Source organism: Pan paniscus, chromosome 4, assembly GCF_029289425.2.
Source record: "Pan paniscus chromosome 4, NHGRI_mPanPan1-v2.0_pri, whole genome shotgun sequence".
Classification (NCBI taxonomy): Eukaryota; Metazoa; Chordata; class Mammalia; order Primates; family Hominidae; genus Pan; species Pan paniscus.
This window is the reverse complement of record NC_073253.2, coordinates 9369652-9386264: the sequence shown is the minus strand read 5'-3', so window position 1 is coordinate 9386264 and position 16613 is coordinate 9369652. Positions and strand designations below refer to the sequence as shown.

The window sequence follows — 16613 nt, the reverse complement described above, 5'->3', positions numbered from 1 at the left end:
GAGGTTGCAGTACACTCCAGCCTGGGTGACAGAGCAAAATTCTGTCTAAGAAAAAAAGAAAAAGAAAAGGAAAAAGACATTGGTTCTATTGAGTGAACTGGTATTTGGGCGTTCTTAATGCAGTTAGCCTTTAATAGTATCATTTAGTTAAAGAAATTAACACCTCATCAAAAAATTAGTATGGAAATTAGATTACTACAGGATATTTATTGCTCTAAAGGTCAAAGTTTTAAAAGCTGGAGTTAATAGGTTGACACTTTTCTTAATTAAATATTCCCTAAAGACAGCATCTGCCAATGGAAAAAGCATACAATGTGTACAGAGAAATTGCAGGGTCTCCACGTGGTCTCCCAGCCAGACAACCTTACTCATTTGGTCATTAATCAAATAAACATTCAGGAGGACATTTTGACATGTACCCATTTTACAAAGTAAATATTATCCCCTCAGAATGAATTTAATATTTGCCAAATCTCAAAGTCTTGAGTTTTTGTTTGTGCTGGCTTTGGTTTAACCTCTAGAGAATGTGGATTTTTTGTAATTAATTCCTTTATATTATATTTATTGAACTCAATACATGCCAAACACCAAGTGGGGCCCTGCATAGAGGATGATGAATGAGGCATCCCTGACCCTGCCTTCAGAGGACTCAGAGTGTAATAAGAAATTCTGGTGTAAGTAAAATCACCTGCTGTCATGGAACTGAACCGAAGGACCTTGGAGTTACCTTAGAATTTATTCCAAAATCGATTTATCTTTAAAGTCTGATCCTGGAATACACTAGGACCTAATCTCCTCACCTAATGTTCCTCTCCAATTATTTTTTAAAGCTATATCTGTATCATAACCAGTGTTCTAATTTTCAATTTCCAGTAGTAAGGGAATTAATCACCACTTATGATACACCCTTTCAATGATTGTTCTCTGAGTTATTCTGAAGCCATTAAGTGACACCTATGAAGACATCTGTATGATACAACAAAAATGTAATAAAGCACAGCAATATTATATGGATGCCACCATTAAATCTGGTTTTAAAAATAGAGAAATGGCAGAAAGTAAATGCACCGAGTTTTGGTTGGTGCTGGCACTAATGTAAGTGGTAAGTGCTAATTAGGACAGTGAGGAAGACATGATAAGAGGGGTTCCAAGGTAGGCTTGGGCTGGAGCACAGTGTATTCCAGTGTTGTCGTAAGGTAACATCCCCAGACCCTGGGCAGGGTGGGTAAGAACCCATCAACATGTGAAACTGCTTTACTAAGAGAATGTGTCCTTGGTCTCTAAATGGCAATGTGTGTTTTCAACAGTCAGCTGGGTAAAGTTTTAAAATCTATTACCAACTGTTTGTACTTCAGTTGAGAAACACAACTAAAGGAGATCAGAAAGAAAAAGTTTCCTTCTTGGCCAGGCGCAGTGGCTCACACCTGTAATCCCAGCACTTTGGGAGGCCAAGGAGGGTGGATTGCTTGAGGTCAGGAGTTCAAGACTAGTCTGGTCAACATGGTGAAACCCCATTTCTGCTAAAAATACAAAAAAAAAAAAAAAGCTAGATGTGGTGGCAGGCGCCTGTAATATCAGCTACTTGGGAGGCTGAGGCAGGGGAATTGCTTGAACCAGGGAGGTGGAGTTTGCAGTGAGCCGAGATTGCATCACTACACTCCAGTCTGGGCGACAGAGACTCCGTCTAAAAAAAAAAAAAAAGTTTTCTTCTTTCATATCTACTCCACAGGCCTCCTGCTTTTGAGCTCTCAAATTTAAAGTTATGTAAGAATTCCATAGGAAAGCTTGAGTTGCCACCACTTCTTGGCTCCAGACCCCTGCACCTGAGTTATTCTAAATAGGAGCACCTGGGCTTCTCCTAAGATTTTTATTTGCTGCATAGTCCAGTGAATTCTTAAGGAGACAACTATTCTCATATGTTTGCAAAACAGCTTGCCTATGGAAAGAGCATGAGCTTTGCATTCAGATGGTTCTGGATGGGGCTTTTGTGTGTGTGTGACCATAAGCCAGTTACTCAAATTCTTTGTATCTCATTTCTCAACCCTGTTTCCATAGGAGTGTGTTATTGGAGATAAAGAGAGAGAGGCTATGTTAGGGGTCTGGTACGTAATAAGAATTCGACACAAGATAGTTCTTTTCCTGTTTTAATACTATACTCAGTTCATGCAGGTCCTTCTGAGCTGGCATTGCCTGTGAGTGGTCTTTTACACTTTCTGCACACTATGTTGAAGGCTGGGATTCAAAGTCTCCCTCTGTCCTAGATGTAAGTCAAAATAAAAAGTGAATGAACAAACAAGAAAGAAAAAGAAAAAAAAAAAGTAAAAAGGACAGACTGCTCTTGTATGTGTGGTTTGCCTTCTTTGCCCACATATACTTCGCATGGTCTCTGGACTAAACTGAAGGTAAACTGACCAGCCAATTATTTGCTGCTCTGCCTTCAAACAACTTCACGTTGTCTGAGAGGAGGATTCTTCTCCTTTCATTCAATTGTTACCTGACTCTGTCGGGGCAAATCAACAGTTCACGAGACTCTAGCATGACCACATGATGTGCTTGGGTGAGTGATGTCAGCATGGCCTCATCCAAGCAGCGGGAGCATCTGTCCGTGGATTTGCAATAATTCCCTGTCTCAAGTGAACATGTCTCTATCCACACAAGAGCAACTGGGATTCAGGCACTGATGAAGGCTACACAAGGCCAAGTGTGAAGAGAGCTAGGTGCTTGCCTTCACCACTGTCACCGGCTGCCCAGCAGTCATGAGGGCACCAGAGAATCCAGATTCAAGGCAGACCTCACACTTGCTGTAACTACCCGCTGAGAGGGACAAATGTTCTTTCTGAGGGGTGGGCTGTACTACACAGAAGGGTTCCTTGGCATTGAACCTCTTCCACTCAATTGCAGTCAAACTGTTAAGTTAGGTGAATTATAAGAAAACAGAATAATACATATTTTCCCCTCTGGACTTATGCCCTTTTAAGGTTTTGAGTAAAAATTAAAATGTATTACTTGACACCTTCTGCATTCTTCAGGCATAATTGTTGACCCTTAAACCCTATTTCACAGAAGTGTTTCTCTTGAAAAAGAAAAACATGTTATATAGCAAATAAGTAATCGTGTCTTCATTTTAAATCTTAATTAGCCAAGAGGAGAGGACACTGGGGGAGGGTGAACTTTGGAGGTACCTATAATTATGCCTACTTATGGAATAGAGAATGTGGAATACCAATGGTGTGGGTTTCTCCCTGAATGAAAAGACCAGTAATTATTTTCTTTTCTTCTTGAGCACATAGACACAGCTGTTTCTGGTTGCCATTCCTGGTGAGTTACTTCCACATCATGGAACCATGGAAGGTTTATGTTGGGCCATTGAAAGACCCTGTGCCCCCTTTGTCCTGGTTTTGGTCCCCTGGTACAATCCTAGCCATGGAAGAGGCTGCCTTTCTTGGCTTTGTCCTGGAGGCAGTCTTGGCCTTTCTAGAAAGACTTTATATTTGTTCTAGAGAAAAGTTTACAATGATCGAAGCCCACAAGGAGGTCAAGATAAACAGCTCAGGATTCAGTGCTTAAAGAGGGAGTGGAATGGGGTCTCTGCATCAGGTCAGAAACCAAAGCTGGCAAACCAAGTTAATCACAAGTCCTAGATCCAGGAAGAACTTTTGACTTGCTTATTTCAAATGTGCTCTATCTAATCCCATCACTATTTTTTAAATTATCAATTTTCCTGAAACGCTTCACTGTAAAATGTGTATCAATCTTGTTCAATTTTAAAACAGATTTTTCAGGAAAATTGAAAGGTTATATTTGCCTATTAAGGTTTTAACTAAAAGAACATATGCTTAGTATGCTTAGTGTTAGTGCCAGTATAAGTCAATTATTTAAATTTAATATTAAGTGCAAAATGAAATGTAAAAAACAGCCATTGTATTTGATCAGTGTTATTTAATGTTAAGTCAAGTAGTTTTTAATACATGAAAAGTATTAAAAGTTAATCACTAATTGAAGTCAAGTACATTAATTTCACCTACAAATCATAGCATGTAATGTGAATTATTACTGGACTTAGTATTTTCAATATAGAATGTTTTCAACTACCTCAGAAGTCCATAGTGTATAATAACTTGAAATTGTGCTTAGGGACTAATTATAACAACTGTATGCATCTCCATCTCAAAAAAACCTTTTTTATATACTGTCCAGCACAATATAACTCTCCAAACAGCCCTGTGAATAGGCATTTTTGTTCTAGTTTTGCAGAAGAGGAAAACAAAGAAAATGTATGTTCTAGTTGGATTTACCAATTGAAGGATCTGTGGATGTCTCAGGAAGGTTATTGTCTACTTAGAATTTTCTTCAGTCTTATTTTTCATAAGATAATTTGTTTGTTTCTTTGTCTGAGATGGATTCTCACTCTGTCACCCAGGCTGGAGTGCAATGGCACAATCTCAGCTCACTGCAGCCTCTGCCTCTGAGGTTCAAGTGATTCTCCTGCCTCGGCCTCCCAACATGGCATGTGCCACCACGCCCGGTTAATTTTTCTATTTTTGAACATGGTTCAAGACCATGTTGACCAAGCTGGTCTTGAACTCCTGACCTCAAATGATCTACCCACCTTTAGCTCCCAAAGTGTTGGGATTACAGGCGTGAGCCACCGTGCCTGGCCAGATAATGTTTTTAATTGCAGCTCTTAAAGTAAAAGAATAGCTTATGAAGTATATGATAACATGGTGCTTAGGAATGAGACAGATTTTCATAGGAATTGGGAAGGGATAATTCATAGGCATGTTGGTCACTACCACAATCGTAATAATAGAAATTAATATTGAAGTTTGAAGTGTGGCTCTTGCACAGTATTTGGGAAGCACTTTAAAGTATGCAACACTTGCAAGGAAACCCTCAATCTTTAGTGGGGCCCAAGGACTCTGCCCATTTCTCTCCTCAAGCTTCCGCCCAAGTCCAGCCTCCATTTTACCAGTTCTTCAAACTCTTCAAGTTCTCTCCCCACTGAGTGCTTTTCCCAAGCTGATCTCTCTGCAAAAAGGTTCTGTTCTTCCTGGCTCCTGTCAAATGGGTCACTTCTGTTCATCCCATTTCTTCCAGTCCCTACATATCCTCTCACCCAAGGCTCACCCACCCATCGAAGTGGGGATTCACCAGACTCTTATGGCCCTTTGAATTCTTCCTTTGCAACTGGTTGTTGATATTTATCATGTAACTATTTAATATTTACTTTCTTAACCAAATGGTAAGTTCTTGGAGCTCAGTGACAGTGTCTGTTTGCCATGGTACACCCAGCACTTTCAAAGTTGACTTCACAGCAAGTGCTCGTAAGTATGTGCTGAATCAATACATGATTGAAACACTTTTAAAATCCCATGTGTAAGAATACATTTTATATTAACAAAATGGCAAAAATGCTTAATATCAAAAATAAACTGACCTAATGATAATTAGTGTGACAGTGACAAGCCAGATAAAGTCATCACTGATACTTAGATAATCTAATAGGCACGAGGAATTGTACTTAGTAATAAATCTCAACTTTTCAGAAATACAGTGAAAATATTTTAATGAATAAACATTTTTCTGTTACTCCAACTAACAAAAAACATAATTGCAAATTTTTAAAATGTAAAGAAATACTTTAGATATATGTTGATGTTATTGTCATGTGGAAAGGAAAGTAGACATTTATCCTGCTTTTTAGAATTAAGGCCTGTCTCCAAATATATGTTTAGCTCTACAAAATACCCTCAATAAGTGTGTTTTCGAAAAAAATTAAACCTTCGGATTCTGACTAACATTTTTATCTAAATTCAGATACTTTCAAATACCAGGGTAATATGTAAAATGAGAATAGTGTAAGGTCATTAACACATTATGGAAATTTTAAAATTGAATGTTGATAATTATATTTGAACAGAATATATTTATGGGGTACAAAATGATGCTATGACATATGTTTACAATTTGGAATAATTAAATCAAGCTAAAACTTTTATTAAAAATATTTATCACACAAGGAAAAACATTTTCAAAGTGGAATACAGAAAAGCCACTTTCACAATGGCTGCATTAATTGGAAACCCATGATTTTCCGCAGTTTCTTAAAGAGATCCAGCTTCCAAAAATAAAATTGTGTAATAGATTTTCTTAAGACATAATTTAGAATAAAGGTAGATCTCATCAGAATTTTGCCCATGGTGTAAAATATTTTGCATGAGGAAATTATATTTAAATATACATGATATTTTATTGAATGGATATTTGTGTTTGTAAAGACATTTTAACATTTTAAAGGATAAGTGTAATGTTAAAAACGTGCAGAACCATTGGCATCATCAGAAGAAAGAGATGTTATTACATGCAGCTTTCCATTTAAAACAGCTTGAAATACTTCCCTCTAACATTGTGGCATTGTTTTAAGTCTCCAAGCAGCTTTGCATGGGAAGTCTGGGGTAAACGTGGGGAGTCCATGGAATTTTTCCCTTTTTGGAGGTTTAATTTTACCTACTGGTCATGTTGCTTTAATAAGAAACACGAAAAGGAATGCAGGCCTTTTGAATGATCTCTAAGTGTAGCCTCGCTATGCTTTTGCTCTGTGTAAAGAATCATACACAGAGAATTCCCATATGTGATATACACTATGTTATTTTGTCAATGAAAGAATTACTCTCAGGTTTGCCATAGGAGCCGCAAATATAAATATGTCACTTTTGGCTAGTTTAGTAAGATGAAGACACTCTCAGATTCGATCTCATTGGCACAGCCAGGTGAAGTCGCAGCAGGGAGCAGAAGGACTCTTAGCACTCACCCCACCCGGGTCTGTCTCATGAGTTGCACTTGAAGGGTCTCCAGATTTCCAGCAACTTCCTCTGGGTATTTTTCTACAGAACAACACTGCACATGCAAAGTTACTCAGGAAGAAATTGCTGACACCTGGATAATAAATGCACACGTTTCATTGTCTTAGTCATTGGTTGTGATAGTTTATTCTCATCTTCTCTATTCCCTGCACAAAAAAGTGTTATTAAATCAATTGTGTGTCTTGAGAATTGAGAAAATTTTTATGTGTTTTCTACAATAAAAATACAGGTTCAAGTTTTATTCAATGAGACTGATCATTGAAATAATTTTTTATTTAAAATAGTACATTATTGGGAATCATATTCCCAAAGCTAGAGATTTTAAAATGCTTATGCTGACACTCTCTGTTATAAACTTGTAGTATTTGAAAAGGATGTCATTTGAATAACGGGAAAAGAAACCATACTCACATCTATTACTCTTCCTCTAACACCTGAATTTGTTTGTTTTGTATGGGGTTTGAGATGTTTAGATTTTTTAATATGTATTTGTGATTTTTGATTTGTTTGTTTGTTTATGAGGAGGAGAAAAATACATTTCAAGCGGATAAAGGGTAGGGAGCCAAAAAATGATACCTTAGAAGAATCAGAAGGAATTGGGGGAGTGATGTTTCTATAATCTTTAATCTTTCTATAATGTTTGATGCTTAATCTTTAAGTTGGGAAGATTTAAGTGAGAAAGATCTTAACATGGAACACACATTAGATGCTATAAAGAAAAGTGTTCATAAGTTTTACTGCATAAAATCTTATAACATGTATATCTCAAGAAAAAAGTGTCAAACAGGGAAAATATTACTCAGAGAGGGCTGCATTTTAATGCAAAAATCACCCCTTCCAGTGACCATGTAATAAAATGAATGACTCATGAAAGAGATCAAATCAGGAATTGGATATGGATAGCAAGTTTACACATGGAAAATGCAAATGTTTAAAAAGTATATTCATCTATGCTAAGCCTTAACCTAAGACACAACTGAAAGAAATGAAAACAGACAGTTGGGAAATTCTATTTTTTTCATATACCAGCTTTCTGAAAGACTCACCCTTTGGGTGAGTTAAAAAATATGGTAACATCATTTTTATGGCTGCATAGTATTCCATGGTGTATATGTGCCACATTTTCTTAATCCAGTCTATCATTGTTGGAAATTTGGGTTGGTTCCAAGTCTTTGCTATTGTGAATAATGTCACAATAAACATACGTGTGCATGTGTCTTTATAGCAGCATGATTTATAGTCCTTTTATACCTAATGCTAGATGACGAGTTAGTGGGTGCAGCGCACCAGCATGGCACATGTATACATATGTAACTAACCTGCACAATGTGCACATGTACCCTAAAACATAAAGTATAATTTAAAAAAAAGAAAAAAAATATGGTAACATCCAGTTTGTAACAGGGTGAGGCAGCAGAGGCACTCCCATATTTTTGGTTGGTCCAAATTTAATAATGCCCATAACTTTTGACTCAACAGTTACATGAATAAAATTTTATCATATAGAAAACCCATACAAAAATGAGCACTGCAGCCTTGCTTTTAAAGGGTAAAGTTAATAATTTTAAAGGGGAAATTTACACTGCTGGTGGGAATGTAAACTAGTACAATTACTATGGAAAACAGTGTGGCGATTCCTTAAAGAACTAAAAGTAGAACTACCATTTGATCCAGCAATCCCACTACTGGGTATCTATCTGATGGAGAAGAAGTCATTATATGAAAAAAGGCACTTGCACATGCATGTTTATAGCAGCACAATTCACAATTGCAAAAATGTGGAACCAACCCAAATGCCTATCAATCAAGGAGAGGTTGAAGAAACTGTGATACATATATATGGTGGAATACTACTCAGCCATAAAAAGGAATAAATTAACAGTAACCTGGATGAAATTGGAGACTATTATTCTACGTGAAGTAACTCAGGAATAGAAAAGCAAATGTCGCATGTTCTCACTCCTAAGTGGGAGCTAAGCTATGAGGATGCAAAGGCATAAGAATGACACAATGGACTTTGGGGACTCAGGGGCAAAGGGTAGGAAGGGGGTGAGGGATAAAAGACCACAAATTGGATGCAGTGGATATTGTATACTGCTTGGGTGATGGGTGCACCAAAATCTCATAAATCACCACAAAAGTACTCATGTAACCAAACACCACCTGTTCCCCAATAACCTATGGAAATAAAAAATTGAAAATAAAATAAATAAAATGAAGGGGAAATTTAAATAAATGTTGGTTCATCAAAGAAATGGAGCACTATACAGCTGTTAAAGGGAGTAAGGTAGAGCTATATTTATTGACAAGAATAGTGCAATAATAGATTATTGGTTGTAGAAAGCAAAATGTGAAACCGTGTGCACAATCACATTTGTGTGTATTGCATATCATTATTATATAAAACATATTTGCCTATAAACAATAACAAAATATATATGTGTATATATAGATATGTGCACACAAGCATGCTTATATGTATGGATAAAATATCTGCAGATTATGTGAGTTAGTATAAACAGTACCTACTACTAGGGAAATAGGCTTTCCCCTTGTCCTTTATAACTGCCTTGTTTGTATTTTTGAATGGAAGTCATGCCTGCATATGGTCGCATATCAAGGAGTTTTAATGAGGTTATAGGAACAGGTAGTTGTTTCATACATTTTTGTACCCCAACCTAGCCCTACTTCTGAGAAACAGCTTTTTAAATCATTTGCACTTCTTTAGGTAATTAATAAATGATAATTGTGTAATAACTTACTACATATCAGTAGATTTATCAACTGTAAACATATCTTCCCTAGCTGTACAGCCTTCAAATTGATCTTTCCCTCCTTCAGTTTCTTCATTTCAAAGCGACAGTCAATGTAGTGCCTAATTGAGGTACTGTATTAATAAGGTTGTCATGGGGTTTAAATGACCAAATATAAGTCACATTCTTAGAAAACTGCTTTATATATGATTAATACATTTGGTGTTTTAACAATGATTATTTTGTATTATAAATATGAACAACTCATCATTACTTACTTACGCTACCTCCCTGCTGACAGGGTTGATGGTTAAGCCATGATTTCTGGTCCTACCAGATTTCTAGTCCTTGACTAGTTTGTAACAGGACCTCCCTCACTGTAAGTACTATCCTGCCTCTAAGAGGGGTCATTAGCACCTCCATGCTGGCATTGCCTCTCTTTCCTCACATCTGCTTCCTGCCCCTCCAACTTCTTGGTGCATTCACAGAATTCCCAGGTTCAATGTCCTGCGTGCCCATGACATTATCTTCTGTATATTTCTGGCTCCATCGCTATCATCTCTGTCTTCTTCCTCCCTCATTTACCTTTGCTTGTCTTTATAATATAAAGGCCATAGCCCTCATCTAATAATGCCCATGTAGTGTATGAACTCTTTCATTTAGATAAAGTTAAAAAGGGAATATCCGCCATCTACAATACTTCTGATATCATATGTAGGATATTATAGACACAACTATATGAAATTACAATTAAATTGAAAATTTTAATACTTTTAAGCTACAGTAAACAAATGAAAGATGCTCCTATTTTTTGAGTTTGAACTATTCATGTTGAAGAGTTTTGGATGTATCTGCATGTTGTTGGGCTAATTTCTCAGATTTTCTGTGCCTCAGTTTTCTCATCAATAAAGTGGTGGTAATAACGATGATGATTATGGTGATGGTAACGGTAAATAAAACCTGCCTATAAAATCGTTTAAGCATCTGCATGCTATGATAGTTTGTATTATAGTTAATATGATAGTAGGTGTTAAACAAATAATACATGTTGTAAAGAGGAGGCGGATGATAATGGTGACGGTAGTGGTGATCACAGCTATATTGTTTTTGAGCATTGTAGAATCTTGATTTTAGCACTATTTATGACAGCAAAATGCTCGTGTTGGCTCATCTTTAGTCATCTGTCATGTATGTTAGATTAAAACATAGATTTTTCAAAATGTCTGTGTAAATGATTTAATATTAGGTACTTACTGGAGTGTACAGATAGCTGTGCTCTCCAGTATGCAGCCTAAATACCCATTGGGCTTCATATGTAAGAAATCCCATACCTCTCTGCCAAGGGACAGGTTCGCCTTGTCTTGTGTATCTTATCATGGGTAAAGCGACCTTTCTGTTGACCATTTGGTGTGTGTTTCCAGCACCTGCATTGGGGCCCAGGACCCTTACTGTGGCTGGGACGTGGTAATGAAGAAATGCACAAGCCTGGAGGAGAGCCTGAGCATGACACAGTGGGAACAGAGCATCTCTGCATGTCCGGTGAGTGCCCACCTTCTCCATCCTCTGAAAATGCTGCCCATGGGAGCCATGCTCCCCTGGCGATCTTCAATCACACTGTCACGCTGTCTGCACCTTTTCATATGAGAACCTTTTTTGCAAACCCAGTCTGTGCTCTCTCAGATCACTCGGCTCTTGGCTTGCACAGGGCCACGTGGAATGCTGTTATAGGTTTTTTTGTCTGTTTGAAGAGAAGTGTCTTCACAGAAAACTGTGTTGATTTGATAATGGAGTTTATGGTTTCTGTTTTATTCTTGGATTTTTTTCCCCCTCCAGAGTTTGGTATGGACTATTTTGCCTCTTACAGCACTAATAAAAGAGAAACTTCCACACCCACAAATTTCTTTGGGGAGATATAATTCCAGAGGCTGACATAAGGAAAGATGAGGAAAGAATAAACTAAAGGATATTACTTTCACCTTCATGTGGGGCCAACCCGTAGATCCTGTTCAAGGTCACAGGAAGGTCTGGAAGAGACCGCCTAGTGTGCGTTCCCATAGAGGACTCTATGGAATGAGGAGAAACCCACCTGTATTGAGAGCCAGACTGAATCCAAGAAAAGCACATTTCATGGTTTCCTTTGCTGATATATGTGTTTGGGTCCACATTTATAGGAACCAGTACTTAGAATATTTTTTGCTTTTTTTTTGTTTGTTTGTTTGTTTTTGGAGGGTTTTTGGCCTTTAGAACATTTCATTGAATCATCTTAAATTCTCTTATGTGTTCTCATAGAATATGAACAACAGTTATTAACTTCCATATAATGGAAAAGTCATAAGTCATGTTGCCTTTACAAAACTGCTGATCTCTGCCCATCAGTTCTGCTGTATCTCTGCAAGACAGAGGTGTGGCACATTCAGTGTGTGAACTCCTTGCTGTTTATTCCATGCTTTAGAACTGCAAAGGCGTCGCAACAGTCAGCCTGTTTCCCACCAAAGAACTTACCCTTTCTGTTATCTCAACCACATATTCATAAAGCCTGTCCTTCAGCTTGAAAGTCAGAAAACCAGACTGGGAACGGTGGCTCATGCCTGTAATCCCAGCACTTTGGGAGGCTGAGGCGGGTGGATCACAAGGTCAGGAGATTGAGACCATCCTGGCTAACACAGTGAAACCCCATCTCTACTAAAAAATACAAAAAATTAGCCAGGCATGGTGGCGGGCGCCTGTAGTCCCAGCTACTTGGGAGGCTGAGGCAGGAGAATGGCGTGAACTCGGGAGGCAGTGCTTGCAGTGAGCTGAGATCGTGCCACTGCACTCCAGCCTGGGCGACAGAGCAAAACTCCGTCTCAAAAAAAAAAAAAAAAAAAAAAAGAGAGTCGGAAAACCAGAAACCAGACAGGATGAAGCAAGGAAGTCTGGGGCTATTCAAACCAGTGTCATTTCCCAAATGTTGGCACCGAATCAAAGGGCCTTCACTGTAACAGTGTGTGCATCACCGCATCTAGGCTCTGGAAAGCTTCCTAGTAGGATTAGCTGTGGGTCCTCCTGATTATTTAACTTCAGATCTATTATTTTAGTAGCCAATTTTTCTGCAAAATCCCTTTAAAATGGTTAGAAAAATGTCATTGTTTGTTCTAAGTCCCTTTCTATTTCTGAAAAATACTAAGAACACAAGGGTACTCACCTTTCATTCTTTGCAGCTTGATAAAACATAATGTTTAATACCTGAAATGTGGTTCCAAAGTACAGACATACACTTTGGAAGAATCAGCAAATCTTCTTGCAGATCTTTGATCTTGCATTTTTAATCATAAAAAAGGCACAAGATAATAGCTGTGTTTCTTAAGTAATAAGGCCATTTTCTAGGACCCAGAGTTGTTTTAGTATATATCTGAGAGATACTAATTATGTAATTATTAGTATCTGTAATGGGAGCTTCCCAGCAGGCAGCTTGTCCCCGTGGGACCCTCAACCTAGAAGGGCTTTCCCTCCGTGCTCTAGTGTTTGTGGGCTGGAGTTCATGGGCCAGAAATACGCACCCACGCACGTGGTTTATAATGAATGTATGTATTGTATATGTCTTTAGTCATTAAATGGAGAGTTGGCTGGGCACAGTGGCTCATGCCTGTAAACCCAGCACTTTAGGAGGCTGAGACAGGAGGATTGCTTGAGGCCAAGAGTTTGAGACCAGCCTGGGCAACATAGCAAGGCCCTGACTCTACAGAAAAGTAAAATAATTTAATTAGGCATGATGGTGCATACGTGTAGTTCCAGCTACTCTGGTGGCTGATGTGGGAGGATTGCTTGAGCCTAAGAGTTTGAGGCTGTGGTGAACCGAGATCATGCCACTTGTATTAGTCTGCTTTCACACTGCTATGAAGAAATACCTAGACCGGTCATTTATAAGGTATAGAGATTTAATTGACTTACAGTTCTGCATGGCTGAAGAGGCCTCAGAAAACTTACAATCATGGCAGAAAGTGAAGAAGAAGCAAGCATGCACCTTCTTCACAAGTCAGCAGGAGAGAGAGTTCAGGAGAAACTCACTTTTAAACCATCAGATCTTGTGAGAACTCCCTCACTATCAGTAAAACAGAATGGGAGAAACCACCCCCATGATTCAATTACCTCCCACTAGGTTCCTCCCTTGACATGTGGCGGTTACAGTTTGAGATGAGATTTAGGTGGGGACACAGAGCCAAAGCATATCACCACTGCACTCCAGCCTGGGCAACAGAACAAGACTTGTCTCAAAAAAAAAAAAAAAAAAAGAAAGAAAAGGAAAGATTTAATATTTCAGAAGTGAAGAGAGGATGGTCACTAAAGTTGTTTCCTGCTACCGAGAGGACCTGAGGTCCTTGTTGCCTTCTAACCTTACTTGAGTTTTTAACAAGTAAGATCAGAAGGTAACAAGGATCTGCCATGGTGTCAAGGCTGCCTCTTCTACCATCTCTGCTTTCAAAAATAAAGCTGAGATGTGATATCTGGCTCTCAGTCAGCAAAACACTCATTACAAGGTCTGCTTCTTCTGATGACAGGGTATTTCATTACACAAAACTATCTCTGTCATCCCACCCAATGTATTTTATCACATATCAAGATACACTTTAGATAAGTTAAGCATATACAAAGAAGGCAACAAAAGACAATAAATTATGTCATTTTGAGCAAAACACAGGAAAGGAAACCATACATATTTCTGGGTTATATAGGCTACCATTTTGAAAATGAGAAATTCATATTATCTAACTATACATCTCTTTCTAAAAATCTGTCTCTTAGAAGGAGATGACCTAGATGTAAATGATTTGCATTAATATACAGCAGTATTAACTTAGGTATTAAAAAAACTATTGAAATGTAATTTTCTTCCATGTTATTTTTTAACTGAAATGGAACAAGGGCTTGATTTTATTGGGCAAATCTATCATATATAATCATTTCTGATATGCCACTGGTTGTGATGTGTACCACTGCTTTATATGTTGCTAAGAAACAACAACAACAAAAAACACTCTCATGGATTGCAAGATGCCAGTTTATTTTAGAGATGGTAAAATACAAAAAAATGCAGAGGGAAATTTGCAATCAGTAAACACTTTTACCTACCTCTACATGTATAGATTATAGAGGTATGTATCTCTATCCAAAGGAAATTAAGCCTTATAAGCTGAGGGATTTTTGAATGAGACCAAATATCTTATACCTCATGTAAAAGTGCAAGCTGCATAATGAAAGACAGGAGATCCTGTTACATTGAGTGCAATAAGAGTTACAGGAATATTGATGATGGTGAGTCAACCTCAGACCCTCTTGTGTGTGACCCTCCCAAGTAAACCTTCACAAACCTTGGATCAATGACATAGCACAACTGAGTTTCCCAAAGTTAGTGTTCTAGTCAAACTTCATGCAGTGGCTGTGACTTATGGCTGTCTTAGACCATTTATGTTGCTACAACAGAATACATAAGGGTGAGTGATTTAAATTGGACAGAAATTTATTTCACATCGTCTTGAAGGCTGGTAAGTCTAAGATCAAGGTACCACTACTTAGTCTGGTGAGGGGCTTCTTGCTGTGTCCCGCCTAGAAGAAGTTGGGAGGGCAAGAGACAGCCAACTTTCTTTGTCACAACTCTTTATAAGGGTACCAAATCCATTCCTGAGGTAGGAGCCCTCCTGACCTAATCACCTCTTCAAGATTCCACTTCTTAATAGTATCACACTGGAAACACCTGAATTTGGAAGGAGCACATTCAGGCCATGGCAGTGGCTTGAATCCTCTGCTACCCAGAGAGTTTGAATTGGATAAGGGACCCCCAATAAATCTTTCTAGGGAATTAGGGACTTAAAGAAGAATTATTTTCTACAGAGGGATCCCTATTTAAAAATGTTTATGGGTTTCTATAGTACAGATGACAGGGCAATAGTTTACTGACATATTGATTAATGTTCTGTTTGCTTATAAAATTGTAATTGAAAACATTACTCTCAGTTTAAGAGATTTGAAGTGCATCAGTAAAATCTAAATTGGCATATCTAGACTGATTAGAATAATATATATGTACTGCATAAATCATAATATTGTTTAACAAGGGTAGCATAGTCTTAGGAATCTACTTGAGTTTTATTTATGCATGAATACCATCCACACCCTTTGTGGATACATGATGACCAGGGTACCATATGATGTAATGAGTCCCTATTCCAAAATGCATCATGTATTATAGTTTGCATGTTCACTCCCCACAAATATGATGTTGAAATGTGATCCCCAGTGTTGGAGTTGGGACCTGGTGGGAGGTGTTTAGGTCATGGGGGCGAATCTCTCATGAATGGCTGGATTCCCTCTCTTCAGTAATGACTGCATTCTTGCTCTATTGCTCACATGACAGTTGTTTTTTTGTTTTTTTGTTTTTTTTTTTGAGATGGAGTCTCGCTCTGTCGCCCAGGCTGGAGTGCAGTCACGAGATCTCAGCTCACTGCAGCTTCCACCTCCTGGGTTCATGCCATTCTCCTGCCTCAGCTTCCTGAGTATCTGGGACTACAGGTGCCCACCATCACACCCGGCTAATTTTTTGTGTTTTTAGTAGAGACGGGGTTTCACCATGTTAGCCTGGATGGTCTCAATCACCTGACCTCGTGATCCACCCGCCTCGGCCTCCCAAAGTGCTGGGATTACAGGCGTGAGCCACTGCGCCCAGCTGAGGGTTGGTTGTTTTAAAGACCCTAGCATCTCTCACTCTCTCTCTCACCATGTGACACATCTGCTCCCCTTTCACCTTCTGCCATAATTGTAAGCTTTGTAGGACCAGAGGCAGATGCCAGCACTATGCTTCTTGGCCGGTCTGCAAAACTGTGACCAAAATAAACCTCTTTTCTTGGTAAATTACCCAGCCTCAGGTATTCCTTTACAGAAATGCAAAATGAGCTATATATCATGTAATAAGTAACAAAATACAAAGAGCAAATAAACACCTAGGGGTCTCCTAATAGCAGGA

At 38.4% G+C, this 16613-nt stretch overlaps 1 protein-coding gene across 4 annotated transcripts in view; it reads left to right on the top strand.

Annotated features, from left to right (window-relative positions):
• SEMA5A (semaphorin 5A) overlaps window positions 1-16613 on the top strand; it is a 508567-nt gene that overhangs the window by 394394 nt on the left and 97560 nt on the right. For all 4 annotated transcript variants that reach the window (XM_034959729.2, XM_034959730.2, XM_034959727.2 and 1 more), the window contains exon 13: window positions 11038-11155. In XM_034959729.2, coding sequence (XP_034815620.2) covers window positions 11038-11155 — 118 coding nt within the window. The remainder of the gene's footprint in view (window positions 1-11037; window positions 11156-16613) is intronic.